The sequence below is a fragment of the Zalophus californianus genome, chromosome Y (assembly GCF_009762305.2).
Source record: "Zalophus californianus isolate mZalCal1 chromosome Y, mZalCal1.pri.v2, whole genome shotgun sequence".
Classification (NCBI taxonomy): domain Eukaryota; kingdom Metazoa; phylum Chordata; class Mammalia; order Carnivora; family Otariidae; genus Zalophus; species Zalophus californianus.
Genome location: NC_045613.1, coordinates 1,595,645 through 1,611,334, shown reverse-complemented (window position 1 = coordinate 1,611,334; position 15,690 = coordinate 1,595,645). Strand labels below are relative to the sequence as shown.

Genomic DNA, 15,690 nt, shown 5'->3' with positions numbered 1-15,690 from the left:
GCCACCCAGGCGCCCATAAATAAAATCTTTAAAAAAAAAAAAATCACTGTATCCTAAAGTGGAAAATGTGAAGAAATATTAGAAGTGCTGGTGGTAAAAATGTGTAAATCAGATAATACAAATGTATACCCTTTTGAAAATATAACGTGCTATATTTCAATCTATCATATATTGTCATAACAATACTATCAATGAACTTTATTCTCATGAACAGTAATATTATTACTTCCATGAATTTTTGTCAGAAACAGAAGCTAAGTAGCCTACAAGCTATACCACACAGGACTTTGACGGCTTAGTAATCGTAAAGTATTATTACAATTGCATTTTTTTTCATAAAAATCAACATGAAAATTTTCCTGCAAGAGAAAAATTACCCTGAATTATTATAAAGCATGAAATGGCTTTGGAAATTAACTTTATGCTACAGATTTGATGTTTTTTAATTCAACATACAATCACAGGATCATCAGCACTTACATACAAAACTTAATGATGCATCTTTGTATTTGGTTTCATGTTAGAACTTGCTCCTGAAGTAAAACAAAGGTGGTCCAGAGAAAGATGTAAAATTGTCCCTGTATTGCACCTGACCCACACGAGAGGAATTTGTGGCTGAGCACTTAGGAAGATTATTGTAGACACAAGGTCTCAATTCTTTCACTACATTAGTTTTTTCCATTACACAGTGATTTTCAAATGATCATATGCAAATATAAACTCTGGGAAAACAAATACAGGGAACAAAGGCTGTATTTAAAAGATACTCCTTTGGAGAATTCATAAAAATTTTCAGAGTGCATGCTGAGAATCAAAAACCTACCACATTTGTGTGGGAGAACAATACCTATAAAACTTCAGAAAATAATTCTTACATGTAGATGAAATAGCAGAAGACTTTCTATTTAATCTGATTGCTATGTTACAATAAGCTATTTTTCTGACAGATAAACTAAAACGGGTAGGAGGCTATGATTATGTTTGTAATCAACAAAGTTATGCCTGAGGATAAACTGATAGTGTGGAAAATAAAGACAGGAAATAAGAGGGAGAAGACAACTAGGATGGTGACAAAAATTATAGGTATGAAATTTTATACACACTGGGTGCCTGGGTGGCTCAGTCAGTTAATTGCCTTCAGCTTAGGCAGTGATCCCAGGGTCCTGGGCTCCCTGCTCAGCAGGAAGCCTGCTTCTCCCTCTCCCTCTGCTGCTCCCCCTGCTTGTGCTCTCTCTCTCTCCTAAATAAATAAAATCTTAAAAAAAAATTTTATATAGAGAAATAGGTCTATCCTGGCTGGGTAAACAAATAAAAAGCAGAGCATTCATTTAAGAGATTCAAACCAGGTCCACAGAATCTGATTACTGAAAAGGATTGAGAAAAGTAGAATGTATGACTAGATCCCTGAGACATACAAAAAGATAGATGTAAACTAAAGTTATTGTACTAGTCTTGCTTATTTACATATTCATCTTTGTGAACTTTTAAAACAAATGTATCATATCATATTTTATTACCAAAGAGAACAGGGAAAGGTAAGACATATAATAAATTGTTCAAGTTCAGCTCTATCAAATTCAGGAGGCAAAGTGAACTGCATGTAGGAAAATAAGGTTGGTACCAGGCTACCTAAAACCGTATGAAACAGAATAAAGAGAATCATCATTCTACCATATTAAAAGACTTAATGAAAGTTAGTTACTTACTAAAAGTTAACAGTAATTAGGACAATGGGATTCTGATAAAGAGATAAACACATAGGTCAATAATGAAGAGAACATTACAGACATACAAGTATGGCCAAGAGATTTTCAACAAAGGAATAACAAAGTGATTCAATGGAGAATGAGTAACTCCCCAATGGTGGTGAACAACTGGAATCCATAGGGGACTAAATGATATTGATCTAAGTGTTATATATTATAAAACTGACTCTTCACACACCCACCAGAAAAGTATAACAGATAGTTCAAACGAGGTTTTTAAGTTTCCCAACTTAAGTCATTCAGTTATACTGAAAGAAGTTCAAATCAGATCCACAGTTTTAAAACACACCAATTCCTGTTTTATTTTTAACAAAGGGAATAAAATTAAAATGGACAATAGCCTGAACCAAGAACTTCTTGTTTTCTTCCATTCTTTTTGGCTTTAACAAGTAATTACATAACACAATGTCTTTTCTTATGTGAACCAAGGTGAGAAAAGGAGGTAGAATGTAGAAGTTGCCTTGAAGCACCAAAATATTTTTTTAAAATATAAGAAAAAAGGAAGAGAAATAAAGAGAGATTTGCCTTTGTCAAGTTTTATTTGCCTAAGTGCAGAACAAAACTGGCTTGAGAAATCATTCACTGTGTGGTAGTCCCAGTAATGCTGGCAAGAAACTTCTGGGAAGAGGCACACAGGACACTGACCTTAGGAACTGAGCTCAAAACATCACTTTTAAGACATAAGATATCAAAACTCTGAAGTGACAAATTCTAGATAAGAAACAAAGTTCATGACCTAGAAAGGTTCAAGAGGCAGTGGCTTTAAAAAAACCCTTTTCTACTTGGTGTCATAACTCTTCCTGTTGAGAGTAGGGCTGGTGTAGCAAAGGGGTTAAGGAAGGAAAAGAGGCTACGGAACCTGAATTGTTCTGTTGGAAGCTATTTTGGTTCCCTTTGAAGATGCGGCTATGATGTGTAGATGTCAGAAAAATATTTTCAGTATCTGTTTCCTCTTCAAACTCTTCTTCTTGGCCCTCATCAGGCTTAATCTCTGAGTTTCGAGCCTTTTTTGACTGCAGCTCTTCTTTACTTTTCCTACCCAGATCTATTTTCTGCTGTTGCCGCCGCCTTCGCTTCTCCAATGCCCGGCCTCTTGTCCGATTTCCTTGATGCTCAGGCTTCTCCAGCTACAATGATACACAGGGAAGCAGAAAGTACTTGTGGACCAGTGGTCAGGCCTAATCTCCTGGCCTTGCCCATGACCTTTTTCCTCACCTCTAGAAGTGTACGGATCCGGTCAATGTCTGGAGGTTGTCCAGCCTGCAGTAGCTGCCAGATGCTATGGTTCTCATCCAGAGTCACCTCAAGCAGATCCCCCTCCAACATGAGCTCCTCCAATGGGGCCCGGGTTGCCTCAGGAAGGTTTAATACAGGGCCAGTCAACTGTGGCAATAGTGAGGACAATACCTCCAGGTCTGGGAAATTTTAGGGACAGGCTGAGTTAGAGGCTATGTGTAGTCTTATCCCCAACACTTCGGTAAAGAAACTACCAAAGAGTTCACCTTTGTGCCATCTACTCCACAGCCTAACCAAACCTAGATCTACATGTCTTACCTGAGCCCTGAAGAGGAGCTATCTTTCCATGACTAGCCATACTGTCCACATTCGGCACCAACCCTGGGACCTGCTAAGGAGAGTAAGAATGGGTAGGGTAACAGGTAACAGAAAAACCAGGTTTTAAGATTTTTTGCACCAACTCCAAACTTAGGACCTTTACCTCCTGGGGGAGGAAGGTACATACTGGCTGACAACAGGGAGCAATCAGAGATCTGAATAGGATGCAAAATGGGATCACAGAGGTTACACCAAGGGAGACTAAAAATTACAGGTCAGAGCATAAAGCCTAAATAGGGATATGGCCAGGAGACAGACATTTAAAGGCAAGAGCTGGGCAGGACGGCTAACCTTAGGCATATTGTTGCCACTGCCTTCTCTCTGTGGGTCACAGGCAGGGGTTGAAGGGTAGGTAAGGGGCTCGTCCAATGTGGATACATCCTGCAGTTGCTGGCGAAGGTCAGCCAGCTGTCCCAACAGAGCAGTTACATCTTCAGATGCTAGAGCCTGCCTGGCACGGCCTTGCCAGACAATGGCTCTCTCTGTGAGGCACTGTAGGGCTTCACCCTCAGGCAGCCGTACTGGCAGTCTCTGCAGGGCTACCAGCAGGGCCAGGATCGTCTCCAGACGTGGGCGCCGTGAACGCATGCACAGTGGACACAAAAATTTGGTGTTCCACTCCCACCAGGCTAACAGTGGTGATGAGGTGGAACTAGGACTTGAAGAGCTGAGGAGGCGGGGAACTGACACACATTGCCCATGGAACCAGTCCTGACAGAGGTCACACTGCAGAGCTCCCACCCCAGCTGGCACCTGCCCACAAACACAGATGGAGGTTGCAGAAGAAACTGTGGTCGATGATGCCAGCGGACTGGGTTTGGCGGAGTTCATGCGACGCAGCTGCAGGATACCCTCCTTCTCCTTCTGCTCCCCCTCCTTGAAGGCCACAATCTGACATGCCCAGGACAGAGGAAGAGGAGGTAAGCAGTCCATTTCATTCCCTCCTCTGGTGCTTTTACCATCTCACTCACAAACCAGGTGAGGTTTAGAGAGCAAATGGTCTGCCTATAAGTCACCCAGCTCAGATACTCTTACCATCAGCATGCTCTTCTTCCCACCTATGCCCAAACTCCTTACCACAGAGCCTGGATCCCTGAGGTCCTGTGCAGACAGTCCAAGCAACTCTGTGTCAGATCTGTACAAGCCCAACTCCTTCTCTATCCACCGGCTACGCTTGCTGGTGTCTGAGCCAGCATCTGTACATGGGCAAAGTACCTGAAGCAGGCAAAGAGTGGGAGCATGGCTAAAGTTCCCCTCCCCTTCCCCACATCCCCCAATTCCTGACACTCTCACAATACCTAGGCTAGAGGCAGGAAAGGATGTGAGTTACAGTCTCAGGTCTTACCTCCAGCAGGGCATAGCATGAATTCTTCTTGAGGAAAGTCTTTGAAGCCTTCTCCCTCCACGAATGTGCTGTCAGAACCTGCAGCTCTAACTGTCTCAGCTCTTCCAAGCCTACAGGTAGGTCCCGGCCTACAGCCACCAGGCCTTCCAAGTCATCCAAACAGGGATAGTGGTCACCATTCTATGACACCGACAAGAGAAATTAAATTAGGTCAATTACTTTGTGTTCAGATTTATGCTGGTCAATGGTTAAGTATCACACTACATAGTTACAAAGAAAATACACAGACTATTCTAAACAAAACAATGGGATACCCAATACTTTCACCAAGAAGTCCTACTTTACTGACTCAGAAAAAATATCCCCTTCCATGTCAACTATTTTGTTCTAATTTCCTTTGTCTGACCCCCTTCCTTTGGGATAGTCAATGTTCAGATATATGCCCATGCCTAGGCTTCTCCTTCTGCTATTTTTATCGTGATATCCTCACAGCTCTAACCTGTAACCTCTACTTACTAGCACAAGAGAACTGTGTTATAAAAAGCCAAAGGCAGAACTGTGTTTCTTCTGCCTATACATCTGCACTAGGAAAGGAGGCGGCAAGTCCTTACTTGAATCTCATCCACATCAGCAATCCAAGCATGTGCTTTAGCCAGAGCGTCTTTGAGTGCTTGGATGTTAGGCAGGTGAACTGGGATATTTTCTGCCTCACGGATTATGGCTTCCAATATAGCTGGTGGATGCTTCTGCCTAAACATGTTTGGAAAAATAGGAATCCATCCTTCAATGTTATACGCATAGGCATTTTTTTTGTCATAGGTTTCACTACCAAAAGCATAAGTAACAAAAAGTTCAAAATAGTAAGTGAGCAATAATAATACCTCAACTGTCACTAAACACTGAAGCAACCATGTGAGTCTCTTACGAAGTTAGGTCTGGTATATGTGATCTGAGAACTAGGCCCATAAATATTTCAATTATTGCCTTTTAATACAGTAGTAAATAGAGAACTGGATGACATGTCATACCAATCCTTTACAGTTTAGCAGATGCCTAATTAGAGGTCTGGTCTCAGGATCATCCACTAAACCCATCCCCAGAGTCTGAGGGACAGAGTCACACAGTATATTTGAGGAAAGGCTGGGCCCCACCTGGCCTCCAGGCAGAAATGGGCCTTTTCTTCCCAGCGCTCTGCAATGGTCAGCAGCTCCTGAAGCTCAGCCCGGGCCTTGTCCACAGAAGGACTGGAAGCTATCTTAGCACCTGTAACCAAGAGCCCCTGCATGATAACCAGAGAGCCCCTTTGAGCTGAAGGAGCCAGTGCTTGCTTCACCTCATCTAGCCATCGCGCCTGCTCCACCTGTTGCTGGAGCTGATGGGCTTCAGGTACCTCTACGCCCAGCTGCTGCCCCTTCTCCAACAAGGACCGCAATAGCCCTACACTGGGGGGCAGTGAGGCCAGAGCCTCCCGGGCCTCAATTTGGTAGGCCTCCACCTGTTCCAAAACATCCTGCAAAGATACAGGATAAAGAAGACACTCGTTAGTTATCTAGATATGGAACCACCTATCCTCAATCTGTTCCCTTATATTCTCTGTTAGGCATTTATACTTATCTACAACCATATAATAAGATATGATAGACTTACTATCAACAAAAGTCCTTTATTTGCCATAACACTGCTTTTCCTTTAGTTATCTCAAACTTACCCTTTCAGGCCAACTTTAATATGACTTACCCTTTCAGAAAGCTTCCTGAGACTCTAAATTATAAAAAAAATCTGCCTATCTCCTTGACATTCTCCAATGCCAATATCCAGACAGATATCCAGCCCTGTGTTCAGTATTTTTACTATTTTTGCTTGGGAGGATACCTGCTTCAACTATATAGCTACGAAGCTATTATAATACAGATAGTACTGAAACACCCAACTCTGTAAATTGTAACGAAGATTTATTATAAGAAGCTATTTAAAATAATCAGAGTTTCAAGCTTCCCTGCTATCCCAGATTTTACTAGTATCTGTTCTAAATGGGAATTCCCTCTTTACCTTGACATCCCCAATTTGATGCATGGCACATGGAAGGCTGCCCATCTGCTCAAGAAGAACTCGCAACTCAGTCAGGGTCAGTTGTGGAGTTTCAATCCTGTACAAGTAAGGGAAAAAAAGATTCATTCATTGAACCTGCTAAGGCCACAGTGAATAGATTTTCAGTAACCCAACATCTTTATTTTATTTCTGTGTTATAGTAATACCTTGGAAATCATCTTCAAAGTTCAGGGACTATCAATCAGTTAAGTTGAAAAAAATGTGGGGACATTTTGTATTTGAAACCGTTACAGAAGACTGAAGATATCAAAGTGAGACAATACAAGTTTCTGAAGAAAGTATGCTTTCCACGATACCAGTAGATAGAAAAATTAAAATAACTACAAACATTCCTTTTTCAGAGAACAACAATGCGAGATGACTTCTTCCAAAGCTTCTGTTTCCTGTATTAATGAAGAGTTATAAGGCAATCAAAATGAAGTACAGGAAGAAAAAAAAATTGGTTCAATAGTATCTAAGAGCAGTAGGTTTCAGAGGCTAAAAATAAAACGTCTGCTAATTACATTTAAAATAAGTATCAGAATTTTTAAGAAAAACAGACAAAAGAATTAAGAAACAAGGAGTGTGATGGGATGATGCAGAACAACGAAAGTAATAATGGACACATTACTATAGACAAAAGAAGAATAAGAATTCATTATGTGAGAAATGCAAGAGCTCTAAAAATAAGTTCTTAGATATACTCTCTGGTGTAATCGTCCATAAGCAAGAAGAATTAAGGAGGCCAGAAGTTAGATGAATTAGAACTGAGGCAGATTAAGATCACAAATACTAAAACCTACAGCCACCTGATGAATTCACCACGTCAAGTTACGAAAAATTTTCTTTCTTTTGAAGTAGAGAAGGAAAGGAAATTGACTATGAAAAGGGAATTCATTACTACTTTGACTTTCAATTTAAAAAAAAATTCTCTGAATTTGAAAATATCTTACTTTGAGATATTGTGATTAATATCTTCAACTGTTTGTTTTATGTGAAATTTACAAAGCACATGTATATAATCACCTAATTTTTAGAAAGAAAAACTTAATCTATGATTACACCCATTTGGCAACTAACAGATAAATAAAATTTAATGTCTAAAACTGTATCTACCTACACAGTCAATAATTAATTTTCTGGAAATCTGATGTCTGAATATTTTTATGAAATCTGCTAGTAACTAGGACTGTAATGGTTGTACTGCATCTTCATTCTCATTGTCTTTGATGGTGTAAGTACGCTTCTTCAAATAGATTATATACATAAGTTTTAGATATTAATATCGCTCATGCATATAAATTATTAACTTTATTACATGGATTCTTTATTTAGGACCTAACTTTTTTTTTTAAGATTTTGTTTATTTATTAGAAAGAGAGAGAACACAAGCAGGGGGAGGGGCAGAGGAAGAGGGAGAAGCAGGCTCCCTACAAAGCAGGGAGCCTAATGTGGGGCTTGATCCCAGGACCCTGGGATCATGACCTGCGCCAAAGGCAGACACTTGAGCCACCCTGACTTACCCATTTTTTGTTGTCCATTTTCATATACTAACATCCGTTTTTTGCCCTCTTCTGTAACCTACCTGGCCTCTTGACCACTGACCAGCCCCAGGACTTGGGAGACACAAGCCTCTGCTTCATTTAGGCAGTTCCTCAGTCGCTGAAGTAGGTCACTGTTAGGAAATCTCCTCTCACGAGCCTCAGACTCCAGTGCCCTTAGCTCTTCAAAGCCTGAAAATAGAGTTAAAGTTGCAAAAAAGTAAGCAGTATTAGGAAAAAGTGGAGGAGGGAGACAGGAGTGCTGTAGAAAAGAAACAGAGGTTGCCAGGCGGGGGCGGGGGGGTGTCTTTCCATTTCTCATCACTTACTGCGCTTACGGCCATCCTCCACCTCCAAGGCCACTCGTACTTTGTTGGCCCAGGTGTCAAAGGATTCAGCCCGAATCTTTAGCTTATGTAGCATGGCAGGAAGCTCATCCAAGGTGTACCGATACCTGGAGAAAGGGGCAATGAAATGTACATGTGGCCCAGCTCTGTAACCTCTTCTGTGTCCTCCAAGTAGACCCCATGGCTCACCGCAGATACTGCCGACTACTTGAGCACTTGCAGAGGTCATTGATGTGGGAAAGGCAGACTAGGCCATCTGGGCAGTCATAGCACGCCAGAGCTGATAGGAAACACGTTGTCTTGCACTTCATGCACTGGCGCTCATCATCTGGGAGCAGCTCAAAAGCCTCTCGTTCAGCCTCCGTGATGCCCTGGGGGTGTTCAACCCACATATACTGTAAAGACTAGGAGCAGGGTTGTGGACACCCCACCTCAGCCAACACTGAACCCTGCTGTGGGCTCAACCTTGTAAGGATAGCTGTAGAGAAATCGGAAGAAAAAAATATAAACACATACAGTTTCTGTCTTTCGACTTCAAAATGTATGAGTCAGAGATGAGGCCCCGAATGACTACTCAATTTTTATCTGTCTCCCTTCCAGAAGCCTACTTTACTGAATCCCTAAGCCATGCTTCCCACCACCCACCTTCTCCAATAGAGCTTTTCGTAAACGTCGCTCCTCTTGCACCATAATGAACATCTCCTTATGCACAGCCACAGCCAAATTCAGATCCAACTTCTCTGGAAAGGCAGCCATCTTGCAGATGAGCTCCTCATGGGAGAAAACACAGTAGCGCCGGAGCCGGCGGTAGTGTTCAATGCACTGGCGTCCAGCAGGTAGCTGTAAGTAGTTCAAGACTGTGTGTGGCTATCTGCAGCCACAGTATTTACATTCTCCACAATGATCTCTGTCCATATTCTTATCCCTTTGTATCTACAAACCTACCACATTCCAGACTCACCCAGTCAGCAGTGCAAAAGTTGACAGCCTCAGCAAAATTATAGCCTTGGTTAAAGCCACTGTGATAAGCACGAGGAAATGTGATGACAAATTCTCCTGCACATTGGTTTGTACGGACAACCTAAAAAGAACAGAGACGGGACTATGAGAGAATGTGCACTTAATATTATCTTTAAATTTTGTTATAGGGATGCCTGGGTGGCTCAGTTGTTAAGCGTCTGCCTTCGGCTTGGGTTGTGGTCCCAGGGTCCTGGGATCGAGCCCCGCATCGGGCTCCCTGCTTCGCGGGAGGCCTGCTTCTCCCTCTCCCACTCCCCCTGCTTGTGTTCCCTCTCTCGCTGTGTCTCTGTCTGTCAAATAAATAAATAAAATCTTAAAAAAAAAAAATTCATTATAGATCTGTGAAGTGACTGCAGAAACACATAGGCTCTATCTTCATATATGTATACCTTACAAAAGAAAATGAGAATGTGAACTTTAAAAATGATATGAAGGGCACACAGTGGCTTGGTTGAGCATCTAACTCTTGATTTCAGATGAGGTCTAAATCTTAGTGTTGAGGACATTCTAACCATGAGCTAGACTCTACACCCGCATACAGCCCACATTAAAAAAAAAAGTGACATGCGAAGAAAGAGACAAAGAAAAACAATGTGTAATTCAAGAAGGAAATATACATATGTCCATAACATATGATAAACATTCAACACAAATGATGGAAGAACTCCAAAATCTCATCCCTCTACTAAAACAATGATAAAACTAGCAGAAAGTAGCAAAGTATTTTAAAAACTCTGTACTAAAATCATAAACTACAAATACTAGGAGGACATTCTGTGAAAAACAAAATAGCTTCTAAATTTTGGCAAAAGACTTTGTGGTGGTACATCTTTCCTGCCTACAATCCCTCCACCATCACCAGCTACCTTGGAAACAATACTATTAGGATCCTGGTGCAACATCTGGTGCCACAGAACACAACATGGATCTTGTTTTCAAAGAACTGAGGTGACATGGTTTGACCTGACTGATCTCCTGAAAAAACTGCCTCAAGAACCTGCTTTTATTTAAACTTCCTCAGAGTTTAACTAGAACAGAAGTGGATTCCCAGGCTCTGCTAGCTGAAAATATTTAAACACAACTAGATTAGCTACAACCACCTGTGGTAAAAGAGGAGACTGGATTAAAAAAAAAGAAATTCTAAAATGCCTAGGAAGGAAAAGGCAGGGGAAGGAGGTATTTGGAAGAATAAAATCTCTGAAAAAATCCCATGTATTTTTGGGAATTGAGAAAGCCATAAACATACTAAGAAAAACTTAAAATACCCTTAAGCTCCATCTGTGGTTGACTTTCAGGCTCCACACAAGCAGAAGCTGAAGGCTAACATAGTTTTAAACAGCTTCCCAAAGCAGTGAAAAGCAGCCCAAAACAGAGCCAATCCGGAAAGAGTAGAAGGCTATTATTTTTTTTTCATTTTTTGATTTAAGGTAACTCCATGGTGACAGACAGAGAACTATACACTTGACAAGAGTACTTCTAATCATGAAAAGCTGCACAGTATCATTAGTCACTAAGGAAATGCACATTATAGCCAGAAGATACCACTTCTTAAAACTCTTACATCCATAATTTTTTTTTAAACAGGAAAATTATAAGGTTGGCAAGGCAATGAAAAGAAGGCAACACTTGGTGTAACGTAAATTAATGCAGCCACTCTGGAAAATAGGAGCGAGGTTCCTCAGAAAATTAAACACAGAAATACCATTTGACCCAGTAATTCCACTTCTGGTTATATAACCTAAAACTGGAAAGCAAGGACTGAAAAGATAAATCATATTTGTACCCCAATGTTCACAGCAGCATTGTTCTTGTCAAAAAATTGAGATAAAGAAGATTCAGCCACGCTGGAAAACAGTATGGAGTTTCCTCAAAAAGTTGAAAATAGAGCTACCACACGACCCAGCAATTGCACTTTTGGGTATTTACACAAAGAGAGAAATGTAGGGATCCAAAGGGTACATGCACCCCGATGTTTATAGCAGCACTGTCCACAATAGCCAAACTATGGAAAGAGCCAAAATGTCCATCGACAGATGAATGAATAAAAGATGTGGTATATATATATATATATATATATATATATATATATATATATATATATATATATATATATACAATGGAATATTATGCAGCCATGAAAAGGAATGAAATCTTGCCATTTGCAATGACATGGACGCAACTAGAGGGTACTGTGCTGAGCGAAATAAGTCAATCAGAGAAAGACATATATCATATGACCTCACTGATACGAGGAATTCTTAATCTCAGGAAACAAACAGGGTTGCTGGAGTGGTGGGGGGGTGGGAGGGAGGGGGTGGCTGGGTGGTAGACATTGGGGAGGGTATGTGCTATGGTGAGCGCTGTGAATTTTTTAAGACTGTTGAATCACAGACCTGTACGTCTGAAACAAATAATACATTATACGTTAAAAAAAAGAAGATTGCAGAAAGGGAAAAATGAAGAGGGGGAAATCGGAGGAGGAGACAAACCATGAGAGACTATGGACTCTGAGAAACTGAGGATTCTAGAGGGGAGGGAGGTGGGGGGATGGGTTAGCCTGGTGATGGGTATTAAAGAGGTATTCAGTATGTGCATATTGAATGGAGCACTGGGTGCTCAAATCATGGAACACTACATCAAAAACTAATGATGTAATGTATGGTGATTAACATAATAAAAAAAAGATTATATAGTGATAAAAGGGTCAATTCATCTAGAAGCTAAACAAAATACATTAAGAGAAAAAGAGCAGAGAATGAATAAACACAAAGCTACTTCCCTGAAATGATTAACAGAATTGACAAACCTTTAGGTACGGGAGACAAAGAGATAGAAGACTCAAATTATTTATATCAGAAATGAAAGTGGGGATATTAACTACCAAGTTTACAAAAATAAAAGAGAGATAAGACAATACTATAAATACCTGGACACTGGCAAATTAGATAATATAAGTAAAATGTAAATATTTCAGTCCTAAATATGTGTGGGAGTGTATGCCAAATACATGTGGAAAAAAAAAACAGTGAGTAAGCCAAGAATCGTGAGGCAGAACAAATGGTATAACTAGACAGCTGCATGATTTCATCTTCATATTTGTTTTTTTATGAGACAACAGTAATGTTGAAAAAAAAGTGCAAACAAGAATTTATAAAATGTCAGTAATGGAAGGAAGCCTTGGAAATGTCAAGATCATTTTATGAAAAAAGAAAAACTGAAATGGACATAAGTTAAAAAAAAATTGTGTAGAGGTTGACCTATACCTTACAAAAGTACGTATGACAACATTACAGTATGCTGCAAATATATTTACTTATTTATTTACTTATTTATAAAATATTTATTTATTTGACAGAGAGAGACACAGCGAGAGAGGGAACACAAGCAGGGGGAGTGGGAGAGGGAGAAGCAGGATTCCCCTGGAGCAGGGAGCCCGATACGGGGCTCGATCCCAGGACCCTGGGATCATGACCTGAGCTGAAGGCAGACGCTTAATGACTGAGCCATCCAGGTGCCCCAGTATGTTGCAAATTTACTGCACTTTTTTTGTTCTACAAATTGCTGGGTACTTACATTTTCTGAAAAACTGGCTGACATAAATCAATGCTAGAAATTCCCAAATCTGAAACCAATCCTCAACCCCAATTTAAGTTTCATAAAATTAGAATTTATGCCCACTGATGTTAAAAAAGAACCAATCCTAGAGCAGGAGGCATATTAAAAGGTCAAAATCCAGCTTTTAACTTTTATGTTATTTAAATAACTATCTGATCTCTCCTTTCCCTTCCTCTTAAGGATATACTACTGGTCTATATAGGATTGCAGTTTGACAGCAATACAGAAAGGTAAGAAGACGTATGAGACTAAACCTACTCTCCACTTCAAAATGCATGTAACTTTATTTCTCTGAAACTAAGTTCTTCCTCATTTCCTTTCCACCCTAGCAAAGGCACTTAATCTGTTTTGCCCCTTATTTCCAGGTACTCACTGGTACACCATGGGACATGAGCGTGTTGGGATTCATGAGGGTGACAAGCTGGTGTAGCAGGTCAGGCTGGCTATCAAACAACTCAGGTGTCAGCCTCTTCATCACCTCCTCCAACTGCTCTGCTGCCAATGAGGGTACCCCATACCAGGTTTTTGGTTCACCCCTGATTAGATAAAGAGGAGATATATAAAGTCTGGGCATATCCTTGCACATGGAAGAAGTCTTAACATCCATTCCAGCCATTTGGACACCACTCACCAGTGTAGATAATTAATAGAATAACTCCAGTGATCCTCAATATGCCAACAAAATGCTGAGAATACCATGCCTACATACAGCCAGGGAATCTTCATGCCTGAGATGTCTGCATTGATGTGGCACAGAACAGACTGATCCAGCACTGGCATTACATTCAGATTCCAACCACTGGTTGCATATTCCTGTTAAGTCCAAGATTTGCCAGGGTAAGTAGGAAGCAAGATGGGGTGAATAAAAACAAACTGAACAAGGCATATATAAGAAGACAATAGTGATCTCAGGGCATGCTATTTGCTTTTATTTAGGAATACAGACTCAATAGTCATGATATCTTAATACTCATGATACCTCATGATATCCCAGCCATGATAACTTGCATTATTTCTGAAAGTACATCTTTCTTTTAGGAAGACAGAAAACACTGTAACTCAAAATATTTGTCCTCAATCCAGATTAAGATTCATGTGTCCTAAAACTAACAAGCACTGTTCATAGGTTTTCTCTTAAGTCACTTTATCCCATTATCAGCTAGCTGCTATGCACTAGGTATAGCAATTAAGCCCCTAATTAATCCTTAAGTAATTTACATCTTCTAAATGTCATAATCATATTATTCTCTTATATCTGTATTATTGATCCAAACCAAAACAAAGTATTTTCCATACAATATTTCAGACTCTCCATCACACCCAAACTACTAAACTTATTATACTATTTATACCATCTCATCCATTTCCTAAATCAGAATTACCTCAGAGTTATGAAGAACATTTCCTGAAAATACTTATGGGCAAATGAACCTACCAATCCTTTAGAGCAAAGAACAGGAGCTACATCAAACAACAGACATTACAAAAAGTCTGCATGGAAAAGCTAAGAGTGAGATGCTTTGGGGATTAAGGGTTTTGAAAGACTTCTATGTATTACAAGAACCCAGAAGGCCGAAGGTACCCACGCTAGGGAATAAGCTCAGAAAAGGTACCTAGATTTTCATCTCTGCCTGATCTTCAAGCTCTATGCAAGCAGAAAACAAAGAGTTTTAGAAGAGTTATAAATGACCTATCTAAGTCCCAAAGAGTCATGCACAGAGCCAATCTAGATAGAATGGAAGAGTATTCAGGAACAATGTGACAAAAAATATTGTCTATACAAAAGTAGTTTTGAAAAGTCACTTTAAACAAATACAAACTCTAAGGAGCAGCAATAAGAAAATAAGGGACAGGAAAACTTAATTTCCAGATTCACCACATGAAAACATTCAAAATATCAACAATCAAAATGCTAACAAAAATTATGAGACATGCACATAGATGCGATCTCAGTTAAAGACATTTGCTTTAAAACCAAAGACATGAACAAGTTAAATGGGAAAGAACTGAAAAATAAAAAAATGTATTTCATGGAAATTATAACCAAAGGAGATGAAGTGGTCATGTTACTGTCAAACAAGATAGACTTTAAAAATTACTTAAAACGAAGAACACATTTTACATTGATAAAAATGGTCAATCTACCAAGAAAATAAGTTATATACATACACGTAAAAATTAGTGCCAAGATAAATGAGACAAAAGTTGATGAATCTGAAGGGAGGAAAAACTTCTGCAGTGATAATTGGATATTTTACTATTGCACTGTCAACAATGATAAGAGTAATGACAGCCAAGAAGCCAACAAACCCAGGTAGACATAGACTATACCACCCAACACAATTCATATTGCT

At 39.9% G+C, this 15,690-nt stretch overlaps 1 protein-coding gene across 6 annotated transcripts in view; it reads right to left on the bottom strand.

Moving 5' to 3' along the window:
* Nucleotides 1–153: 153 nt before the first annotated feature.
* LOC118356625 (lysine-specific demethylase 5D) overlaps nucleotides 154–15,690 on the bottom strand; it is a 37,952-nt gene continuing 22,415 nt past the window's right edge. For 4 of the 6 annotated variants that reach the window (XM_035725917.1, XM_035725918.1, XM_035725920.1 and 1 more), the window contains 16 exons: nucleotides 13,968–14,149; nucleotides 13,710–13,872; nucleotides 9,663–9,782; nucleotides 9,347–9,541; nucleotides 8,891–9,072; nucleotides 8,684–8,808; nucleotides 8,399–8,546; nucleotides 6,775–6,871; nucleotides 5,877–6,235; nucleotides 5,337–5,475; nucleotides 4,726–4,905; nucleotides 4,458–4,595; nucleotides 3,672–4,271; nucleotides 3,321–3,390; nucleotides 2,982–3,181; nucleotides 154–2,893 (listed from right to left, as the gene is read on the bottom strand). In XM_035725917.1, coding sequence (XP_035581810.1) covers nucleotides 2,555–2,893; nucleotides 2,982–3,181; nucleotides 3,321–3,390; nucleotides 3,672–4,271; nucleotides 4,458–4,595; nucleotides 4,726–4,905; nucleotides 5,337–5,475; nucleotides 5,877–6,235; nucleotides 6,775–6,871; nucleotides 8,399–8,546; nucleotides 8,684–8,808; nucleotides 8,891–9,072; nucleotides 9,347–9,541; nucleotides 9,663–9,782; nucleotides 13,710–13,872; nucleotides 13,968–14,149 — 3,237 coding nt within the window. In that variant the 3' untranslated portion in view covers nucleotides 154–2,554. Of the gene's footprint in view, nucleotides 2,894–2,981; nucleotides 3,182–3,320; nucleotides 3,394–3,671; nucleotides 4,272–4,457; nucleotides 4,596–4,725; nucleotides 4,906–5,336; nucleotides 5,476–5,876; nucleotides 6,236–6,774; nucleotides 6,872–8,398; nucleotides 8,547–8,683; nucleotides 8,809–8,890; nucleotides 9,073–9,346; nucleotides 9,542–9,662; nucleotides 9,783–13,709; nucleotides 13,873–13,967; nucleotides 14,150–15,690 lie in introns of all 6 variants that reach the window. The other 2 variants (XM_035725916.1, XM_035725919.1) reach the window with 2 other exon arrangements.